The sequence below is a fragment of the Haplochromis burtoni genome, unplaced genomic scaffold (genome assembly GCF_018398535.1).
Source record: "Haplochromis burtoni strain Fernald_Lab_line unplaced genomic scaffold, NCSU_Asbu1 Contig_154, whole genome shotgun sequence".
Classification (NCBI taxonomy): domain Eukaryota; kingdom Metazoa; phylum Chordata; class Actinopteri; order Cichliformes; family Cichlidae; genus Haplochromis; species Haplochromis burtoni.
In genome coordinates this window covers 389,903-400,734 of record NW_024582515.1, presented here as the reverse complement: position 1 = coordinate 400,734, position 10,832 = coordinate 389,903, and the positions used below count along the sequence as shown (strand labels likewise).

Genomic DNA, 10,832 nt, shown 5'->3' with positions numbered 1-10,832 from the left:
TGTGTGTGTGTGTGTGTGTGTGTGTGTGTGTGTGTGTGTGTGTGTGTGTGTGAGTCAGATAACTCATATTTCTTAGGCTGTGTACCCTAAGCATTCACGGCTTTTCGAAAAACACTTCCAAAAGCCCTTCCTTCTGTGAATAACTGATTTTTATATTCCAAACTCTGTTAAAGAATTTAAATAACAAATTTTCCCCCTATCATTTACAACTTCTTCCTGTAAAGACTGACTGTTACGGTGCTTTCTGTCAGGCTTCCTTATTTTACTTGATGAAGATGAAGCTGAGAAACCATGAAGGGGGATACATCCCTGCTGAAAGCATGGCTTGCAGCCTTTTGCAGACATGTGCGACCATCCTGTGCTCAGAAGTGCATTTATCCTAGCAGCTGGAGGACAAAACAAACAAACAAAGGAGCTGCAACAGAGGTCTTGCTTAAGTATCGGGCCATAAATGACAATATACACTATCTCTCACTGAGGTATTACTTTAACAGCAGTTTCCTCTTAATGTTGTAGTTTCTTGTGACTGTTAAGTTTTATATTGTTACTTATTGTGCTGATAATTTATCGGGATGGCTGTGGATCAGCAGGTAGAGCAAGGCAAGTTTATTTGTATAGCACAATTCAACAACAAGGTGATTCAAAGTGCTTTACAGAGACATTAGAAACAAAAACAAATAAAAGCATGATTTAAAATTGATTAAAACAAGCAAACAAACAAACTAATTAACAAACAAAAAAACAAACAAACAAAACAGTATATAAAATCAAAGCAGATAAAATCAGAACAGTAGATAAAATCAGTAGTTAAATGTAAGTTTTGAAATTTAAGCTTAAAAGTGTGGATTTGGTGCTTTATTCAAATGCAGCTGAGAATAGGTGAGTCTTCAACCTGGATTTAAATAAACTGAGTGTTTCAGCTGATCTGAGGCTTTCTGGGAGTTTGTTCCAGATATAAGGAGTGAGCAGGTCATCTACAGATCTGCTCACAGTTGGTGGTTTGATGCCTGGCTGCTCCAATCTGCTCCAGACTGCAAGATACTGAATGCTGAGTTGCTCCCGTTGCGTTCATCTGAGTGTGAATGTGTGTGAATGTTTGCTAGAAAGCACTTGTATGTAGTAAAAGGTTGTTGCATAAATGCGCGTGTGAGTGAGACATGCAGAAAGTAGAATTAAAAAGTGCTATTTAAGAACCACTGCAGTTTACAAACCCCAAACAAAGTCCCAAACTTTAAACGGACCCTTTGTGTTTTGCCTCAGAGAGATTTGTGTTTTTAGCATCAAACCCTGATGTAGTTTGTGTAAATATCTGGGTCATTATGTATCTTCATCACTGGTTGTCCAGCAGCGCCGAGCAAAGTAGCAAAAGCTAAGCTAATCTTTTCCCCAGTGTTTTTATCTTTAAAGTAACCAGTTAAACTTCTGCTTCATCTTTGCATTCTTCTGCAGTGTTGGGACAACACTGGTGTTTTTACATTTATTCAAAGATAGTGAAGTTTCCATGTTTTCCATTCCAGTCCATAATGTGTGCTCAATATGAACCTGGAAGCTAAAATCACCTCCACTAACATAAGAAAGAACGAAATGCGTGAATTAAAACAGTAACTGCAATGAAAAAGGAGCAGAGCCAGTAATCCACATAACAAATACCAAACACTGTGAGCCTACTAACTTAAACTGATCGCGAGCAGTGTCCGAGTTTAAATATTTTTATTATTTGATTTATTTTTGCAAGCTCTAGTTTGGCATCACCTGCCTGCACAAAGCCTACAAAATACTGTTTAGCAGAGAGGTTTACCCGGAATACAAAAGAATAGCAACATTTTTGGATACTTTTGGTTTTATTTTTGAAATCTCTGCCTCTAAGTTTTATACTTTTTTCCCCTCATTATTCACAACACAGAAAATCAATTCCACAGCATCTTTTTTTCATTTTTATTTATTTTTATTACAGAGGCCATTTTCCTTTTAATCCACAGCACATGCCACCTGCTCTCAGAGGCCATTTCTCCAGCAGAACATAATTCCAGTGCAAAGTGTTCACAGTGCGATCTGTAATTTATCACGAGTAACGGGGACAGTGTGTCTGGCAACGAAGACTGCTGGTGAAAATGTGTTATTTTTTAATATCTCACCTCTGCTGCGCGGGGGTGGAAAGAGAAACATAACGTGCAGATATCTCCAAATAAAACCTCAAAGTAGAGATTATAAAGAGGAAAAAAATGCAATCTCTAATTTCTTTGCCTCTGACGTGTTCGTATAAATATCAGTGTCACACATTTCTGGTGGAAATTTGTCTGAGACAAAGAGTTTTGTGTGTGATCTGTGAGGTGCAGCCTGCTGATGAGGCGTCAGTGGGTTTTCACGTGAGATAAGTTGGTTGGGTTATTGTCTCGTAGCGTTTCCAAATTCGCATTTAGAAGGCATCTCTTCAGCTGTTTCTGGTTCAGCAGCCATATATCCAAAAGCTCATTTCCTGTGGAGAAACTGAGTCTCATCTCTAAAGAGAAAATTAATGAACTGCTTCCTCCTCCAGTTACAGAGTTGCCAAACACATGCTGAAAAAGTCTCCTGCAGTGACTCCCAAGTGTCTCCAATTTGTCCTTGCGTCTCGCTCTGCATTTTAAACTCTGTGCTGTCACTGTGCACAGTGCTGCACGGATCACGTCTCTAATGTGCTGCTGTGGAATCATCTCTCTCAGGTCCACTCGCGTCCCTGTCGGAGAAGATCAGGTCCAACATTTGGAGCTGGCTCAGGATCTTGCTCGCATCTTCAACAACCGCTACGGAGAGCTGTTCCCTGAACCCTGCGCCCTGCTCAGTAAGAATACGTGGCATGATGGCGTGTACACACTCATGATTTAGGCTTTTTAAGGTCAGCTTCTTAAAATCACGTAGCTCTCTGGTAGCAGCAGCTTTATCTTTTTATGTAGAGAATGTCATCATGTGACATTAAAGTCGCCTGTTTTAGTCTCTTTAGGCTTTAGCTGTGTAAGTGAGGCCTCACTTGTGCGATGGCCTTATGCTGTATATACCAAGTCATTATATTTTCAAATGTGCTTGTTGCATTTTATCAAAAGTTTTTTTTATTTGTGAAGGGTTGCAGATTTTAGTTGATTTTTATTAAATCTCCATCTTTATGAAGTTTTCTGCTTAAATATTTTTTTATATAAAGTCTTCTAACTGCCTGAAACAAGCTGAGTGCTATAAGTGAAGTGAATGTTTTTGGAAACTAGATTTTTTTTTTCCCTGCATTAGAAGTAAAGCTTTCTTTCTGCCTTTCCATCCTTTTTTTGTCTTGAATTATTGTCTCCTCTGTCGGGAAAGTTTGTGATTGATTGGTTCAATTTCTCTTTTTATTTAATTATTTTTTTGTTGTTCCTGATCTAGAGCCAGGAATCTTTGGAAGTGTATTTTGCATCACATAAAGAGCAAAACTGGAAAATGAAACTTAACTTAAATAGCTGAAGAAAAGTCAGTAGTAAGATGCTTCTGGGCCTAAAGCCTTCCCTAAAAGACAGTCATGGCTGGTTTAATCTTCCTGGAGAATTAACATGAACAGACAGGGTTTCCTCATTGCGACCTTACTTCTTTTTTTGGTTGTTTTTTGTTTATCTGCATAAATAGATATCACATTGAAATGAGAAAACTGGGAGAAAGTGTCTCGGTTTTATCAACAAACAAAAAAATATCAGGAACTAATCCAAATCCACGTGTCTGTCTGTATCCAGGGAATTTTCAGCCTCGGAGGATGTGTGCCGTCTCTGGCCGCTCGTGTTAAACAACGTCCCAACGTTTGAATGGACCCTTTGTGTTTTGCTTCAAAGAGATTTATATCACTGAAGTCATTTTTAGCCCTGATGTAGTTTGTGTAAATATCTGGGTCATAATGTATCTTCATCACTGGCTGCCCAGCAGCGCCGAGCAAAGTAGCACAAAGCTAAGCTAAACTTTTTTCCCAGTGTTTTTGGTGCATCTTTAAAGTAACCGGTTAAACTTCTGCTTCATGCCTGCATTCTTCTGCAGTGTTGGGGAAACACTGATGTTTTAAAATTCATTCAAAGATATATTGCCTTTTCCATGTTTTGTAAACTAAGTCGGAGTGGGACGTGCTGTTTAGCTAAAGCTAAAAACCACCAACTGCAGGGCAGCCAATCAGAAATTAGAGCGAGGTTCAGGGGATTAAAACTGACAAGATTTGAAATACAATATGACGCCGTTATTATTAATATTTTCTTTTGAAACGTTTCCCAAAATGTACCAACCAAATGTTTTTATACACGAGGCCAACATTTTGAAAGATCCCACCCTCCTTCTACTTTCATTCCTCATGATTAGCGGTATGGTGGAAGCACGGGATGGAGTCAGTCATGTGTGCATTAGAGCTTTGATTAAAGAAATATCATCTTCCTCTTGTATAATAATTAGGGAGGTAGATTTGGAGTGCATGTCATCAAGATGAGTTTAGAGATGTGTGTATGCGTATATGTGTGTGCCCGAGTGTGTATGCACTCTTGCGTGTAATCAGTCGGCAGTATATAGCTCATACCGGTGGACCCCACCCTCGTTTCTTGTCTTTGGCATAGCAGAGTTGGCAGTCAGTGGTCTTTCCTTTGAAATGAACCAGAGTGTTTTAATTTGCTTTAGATAAAGACATCTTGGCGTTGATGAACAGCCCACATGTGGCCTGCTTGTACAGGACAAAGAACTGGAGCTGGGGATGATTTTAAGAGTGAAAGAAAGAATGAAAGGAAATACCGGCTCCCGTCGTCTGCTGATCACTTCACACTCGCATACGTCTGTTTCACACCGGGATATTTTTACAAGCGCACACAAATGTGTCAGGCAATCCTATTTCAGCCATCTGAACATAGAGGAATAAATGGAAAATTACACCTAACACCTGAAATCTCCCCAAAATGCAGATATTTTAATAATTAGACGTTTAAGTCATATTTAAAGTGGCCTGACTGAAACGCCTTTTTGACCATTTAAAAAAATAAAGAAGAAACAAAGTCAGATTCTCTCAAAAGGCTGGGGCTCGCTTACATTGCTTTTAGCTGTCAGCTTGGACTGAAATCTGCACTCCGGACCTTTTTGACTTGGTTTTTCATCGTTTGGCTGACCTGCAGTTTGATTAGCAGAGGCTGTTAAAGTTAAACAGCCTGAGACGAGAATGTGTCGACACTGCTCAGGCTTCTGCGTCTACCTTTTGTCTCGGTGTAGATTTAGTACAAACAAATCTCAAAAGGCGTTATTTTTAAAGCAATAGATTTCTCACGTGTTTGGATCTTTACTGGTGAACCGCTGTGGAATTAAAGCGCTTTGAAGTCAAAATATTCTTTTTGGTACTCACCGGTATTTCCAAACAAAGGAAAAAAATCAGAGTCAGGCTTTAGTAAATATGTATTTGTGTTTTTTCTCCCTATATATATGTATATATAATATATATATTTTGTTGTTTTGAAGGCAAACCTTTACCCGTATTCCTTGGAGGTTATGTTTTTTGGTAGTGTTTGCATGCATATTATTGTGTCTGTAAACATGATTGGTTGAAAAGTTTTGAATGAATTCTTGTGAAACGTTGTAGGGGTGTAGAGAGGGGTCATACTAACGATCCATTAAAATTTGGCTCTCATCCACCAGGGTCCACTTAATGATTTCTTGATTAAACAATGAGAAAAATCCTCATGACTTCGAAATTATGATTCTTACAAATGTCATGTGTATTGTCAGCATATAGAAAATGCATTAAAAGTGTGTTTAAAAGATGACAAAAAGATTCTATATATGAGTAGATAGATTATAAATTCCCTTAAAAGTAAATACTGCCCAAAGATTGAGCTGCTTTGGTGGACGTTTGCACTTTGGTGCTTCTTGTCTTCCTCTGGGACCGGTGATGCTCAGCGTTGCCTCAAACATAATAGAAAGCAAATGCTTTCTGATTTAATCAGAACCTAAATTTCTTGACCTAATAATTTTGAATTTTGCCAAATTCCTCCACTCTTACGCGTCTCATTTAGAAATAAAAGTGTTTATTACACTGAGAGGTTTTCCTGATCCCTCTCGTTTCTCTCCGCAGGCTCAACACGAAAAGTCAAATCTCTCCGCGACGCCTCAGCCAAAATGTCCAAGTCAGATCCCCAAACGATGGCAACCATTTCCGTCACAGACACTCCTGACGACATCGCTCTCAAGATCCGACGAGCCGTCACAGACTTCACCTCTGAAGTTACCTTTGACCCGGAGACGCGTCCTGGTGTTTCCAACCTGGTAAACATTCACGCTGCCGTGTCGATGATAAGCGTGCAGGAGGCTGTGTCTCAGGCGAGAGGATTGGACACCGGAGCCTACAAGAAGCTTGTAAGCGAGGCTGTGATCCAGAGGTTGACGCCCATCAGAGAGGAAATCGAGAGGCTGAGGTCGGACCGGGCTTACGTGGAGCGAGTGCTGGCTCAGGGGACGTGCAGGGCGCGGGAACTTGCTGCACCTGTGCTCGCAGAGGTCCGACAGAGAGTGGGCTTCTGCTGAGAGACAAGAAAATGACCCCACATTTATACTGTGAGCCTCTCAGTAAATTACTGCTGCTGGTGGAAAAAGACTCAGCAGAGTGATTCGGGTCAGACTTTACAAGGGTGACTTCTTATTTTGCTCCGTGTATGTCCTCAGTGAAATCAAAGTGGAAGCTCGTGTTTCGATGCAGTTGTTGCATCTTATTTGCTTTTGCTCATGTTTTACATAATCATTCGCAGCCTGTTTATTGGCCTTCTGATTCAGGCTGAATGGGTTTCCTCACAAGCCATCGTTTTATTTTTGTCATTATTATTATTATTTTTAGAACATTTTATCTTCTTGTTTCGAGCGTGTCCAAATAAAGATTTAAAAGTTGTGAAAAATGCTTCTCATTTAAACCGTCTTCACTTACAAAAGTGAGCCAAGTGTGCTTTCACAATTAACCTCCTAGGACCTGGCGTCCACACATGTGGACATCACATTTTGGGTTATTTAGACCAAAATACTCAATTTTGCTCTACAAGGGCCTGATATCCACTTGCGAGGACATTATACTGCTACTGTTCTATCGAAATTTTAAACGAATATCCTCAAATGTGGCAAAAAAAAAAAATCTGGTAATTCTTTGTTTTTACATTCATCGGGCCCCAATATGCCCAAATATCAAAGAGAAATTAAAAATGCATGCTCTGAAAGAGTTTGGGTCTTAGGAGGTTAAAGCTGCAGGATTAAATACTTAAAAAATAAACAGTGACATAATAAAAGGATCCATTCTAGATTCAACATGTGGAAGAGGTCCTGCTTCCTGACATTGACAAGTTCTGTGTTTAGTTGGGAGAAAAAAGCTGAGTGAAAAAGATTTTTGAATTGTAAATATATTTGTCAGTATCATTTAAACATTTGCAGCTCAGCCGTTGTTTGTTCTTTTGCCCTGGGTGTCTTATTGACAGTTGTTTGTGCGTGTGTGTTTCAAGATGCAATGTGATTGAACAAAATGAATGAATCTATTGTAACATTCCTTTTTGATTAGCAGCCACATGTAACGTGCACGTAATTACACATTCCCCACGCACACACACTTGTTTGAAGTCCCTTTATTCATTCATTTATTTCTTTTCTGCACTTTCCCATAAAGTGTCTGCTTACACAAACAAACACTGAGTTAGTCACTCAGGTTTTACACGCGGTCCATTAAACGCATTTATCCAGTTTACTGTTAACGAGGCTGTCCAATAGGAGGAACCGTTATAGTCCCGTAATACTTCAGCAGGGGTGTGAGATGTACCTTGAATATTTCAGTAGGAGCAGTGACTTTAAACATTTTCGCCCCACGTCTCTCCCTTCTTTTCTTTCTTCTCTGTTTTCTTTCCCGTGTTCCCTCTGCTTTTATTTCTCCTCTTTCCTGTTTTCCATTCTGTCTACGAGTGGTTATTTCATCAATTCTGCTCACTCCCGCTGTTATTATTCCTTCTTCCTACATTATACCCACTATTTTATTTTATTTTCTACTCTCTGTAATCAGCTTTCTGTTCTTCTGCAGGGGCATCCCCGAGGCCTGCACAAACACACACACGCACATTATGAAGCTGGACTGCGCTGTCGTTTTTCCATCCCGGTGTTTACCTGGGAACAGACCACATCCCTGCATGGTTTACTTCCCTTTTGCTGCCCCCCCATGTTGGCATAAGGAGCTGATGGAATATAAATAAAAATATATAGGCTGCATTTACACGGAGGAGCGGGCTGTAAATCCCAGCGACCTGCTATTGGACCACAGCACTGTGACAAATACCTGTTTTTGTTTCAGAAGACACGGCAGCAGTGATATAGTTGCGCTGTAATAAGTAGTGCGTTTCAATGTGAAGGCGACACAGCAGCTCACCCGTTTTATGCGTGGGGGGTAAAAACTTTAACAGAGTCGTAGTAAATGCGCCTTTCTTTCTTTCTTTCTTTCTTGAAGAAATCACCGTAAATCGACCGGGATCCACGTGTCGCGTGGAAACAGCCACAGACCTGAAGAATATAAAAAACGAGACATTTTTACTGATGTTTAGGTCAACATCAGTAAAAAAGAGGTCGCAAAAGAGCAAGCTGGTAAACCTTAAACCTCGGACATTATTGCCTCCCCCCCCTCTTAAATTAAATATGTTGCTCAGTGTTGTGTGCTGACACGTGATTAATTACCAAATAAAACACGTGACACTGTTTCTCTTGCGCTTTTAGCGAGGGCAATTAATTTAGCATGCAGGCTTAATGTTACACGTTTTGATTCTAATTTGATGAAAATTTGGATATACGCATGTGCTGTTCAACAAAGTTTAAAAGCGTGTACCTGAGAGAGGCAGATGGAGAGCTATTAGAGCTTTGGGCTAATTGTTGGAAGAGAGGATAAAGTGTGAGAGTCCAAATGTGCGTGTACGCATGTGCGTGCGCGCGCTAGCGACTACAATTGTGTTTTTTTGACTTTCTGCTGATCGTGGCTACACCGCCTCTTCTGTAAAGGCTTCAAATTATTTAAAAAACTTTTTTAAATTTAAAAACAGAACAGAGAATTTGTCCCGATGCTATTAATTTTATTTAGCTGCTGATTAAAGTATTTTATCTATGAAGGTATGAAACTATAATAACACACACAGCTCCATTCACTATTCACATAGCCTCGTTCACTCAGGCTATGTTTTTGCCATTCATAAGTGCTTTATATCTTACAATCATACTCCGTTGGATGCATCGAAGAGCAGCTTGGGGTTAATATTTGACATGCAGACTGTATGCCAAATATCCACCAAGCCTGTGATTAGTAGATGACCTTCTTTACCTCCCGAGCTGCCCCCCCCCAATTTATATAATCGGCATTAGCATCACACTGGGGAAGTATTCCGCTTCACCAGATACATTCAGATTATGGACTTTTTAAATTGAACATTACTGTAAATGAGCCCCCGAATTTTTTAACTTTTTAAAAATTTTCAACTAGTGTCCAGTTTTAATTATGACCTATATATCTTTATCAAAATACACTAAAGGCCAAGGCTGTGGGACCTAGAGGTGCTGGGGGTCGAAAAAGGCAGACCTCGTAAATAAATAAAGGTTTAAACACTTAGTGCTAATTGTGTCATTTTTGGAATTGTCTTAAATTAGTTACACTCCCCCTCCGCCCCTGACAAAATGACGTTACATACTAGTGAGAGGTAGAAGTGGTGGATTAAAATGTCTGTGAGTTAAATGTCCTCACAGATATCACAGATACACGTCGGAACAGCAAGTCACATTTGGACCATTGTGACCTGCACCCAGATGAAGGTAACGCTTTGGTTTATTATGATGCGCCGTTTGACTTTATAATTATTCAGTAATTTCACAGTCCTGCCTTTGTTGCAGAAGGGTAGGCTACTTCACAATCCGTATAAATTTTGCATTAGGGCCGAGTATGAAAATATCCATATTTGGAAAGGTTCTGGTCAGCTATGCGAAAATAGGTTATTTTATATATATGTATGACTTGTAGCTGACGGACTTGTATACTGCTGTTTGTGCCTGACTTGTGTGTACGCGCGCACGCACGCGCGCACTTGAGCATCTTCAGCTTCAAGTCTTTAGCTCTGCTAAAGACAATCACCAAAATTAACTACTGGGTGATTTCGTCATGTAGCTTATCCAGAGTGTAATGGTTTGCATATATTCGCCTTAAAAACGGAAGGTTTCCGGGACATAATTCCCTCTGGGGTTGTGCAGGGCATCCGGATCGTGCCAAAAACTGATTTCCGGTTTTCATTATTAAAAACAAAAACTTGTCAAACCTATGTCATTAATGATATAAATTAATTTTAAGCCAGAAACGGCATTTCAGTTAGAGGGCAGAAACTGAAATCGGCTTTTGGTAAAATGCCTAGATCCTCCGTGATCCAGGCAAAGGAGCGTCGCTGACATTAAAAAAGGATTTCTTTAGAGTGGTCTGGCCAAAAGTGCAGCAGAAATTGCGACACTTATCCCATAATAGTTCTATAAAGATATTTTATTAAGTATCCAAAAATGACTGGATTGTTTCTAATATAGGTACAGTAACACAGAGTCATAAATGTACTTGTATTTCTTTATTTTACATATAACAATATAATAATATTGACTATGAACCAACATAAGCAAATACATTTCACATAAAGAAAAAACAATAAAATTCGCAGTCAATTTTTGGCAGATGATCACTCTTTGGACAAAAAAAGGAAAAATTAAATTAAAAAAATCTGCAAAAAAAAGTCCGCGTGTGTGTGTGTGTGTGTGTGTGTGTGTGTGTGTGTGTGTGTGTGTGTGTGTGTGTG

General features: G+C 39.6%; 1 protein-coding gene across 1 annotated transcript in view; it reads left to right on the top strand.

The window, feature by feature from the left end:
- The window catches only part of wars2 (tryptophanyl tRNA synthetase 2, mitochondrial), a 40,295-nt gene extending 33,399 nt beyond the window's left edge, over window positions 1–6,896 (top strand). Inside the window, exons 5-6 of the mRNA XM_005932504.1 lie at window positions 2,703–2,821; window positions 6,083–6,896. Coding sequence (XP_005932566.1) covers window positions 2,703–2,821; window positions 6,083–6,531 — 568 coding nt within the window. The 3' untranslated portion in view covers window positions 6,532–6,896. The remainder of the gene's footprint in view (window positions 1–2,702; window positions 2,822–6,082) is intronic.
- Window positions 6,897–10,832: the final 3,936 nt, after the last annotated feature.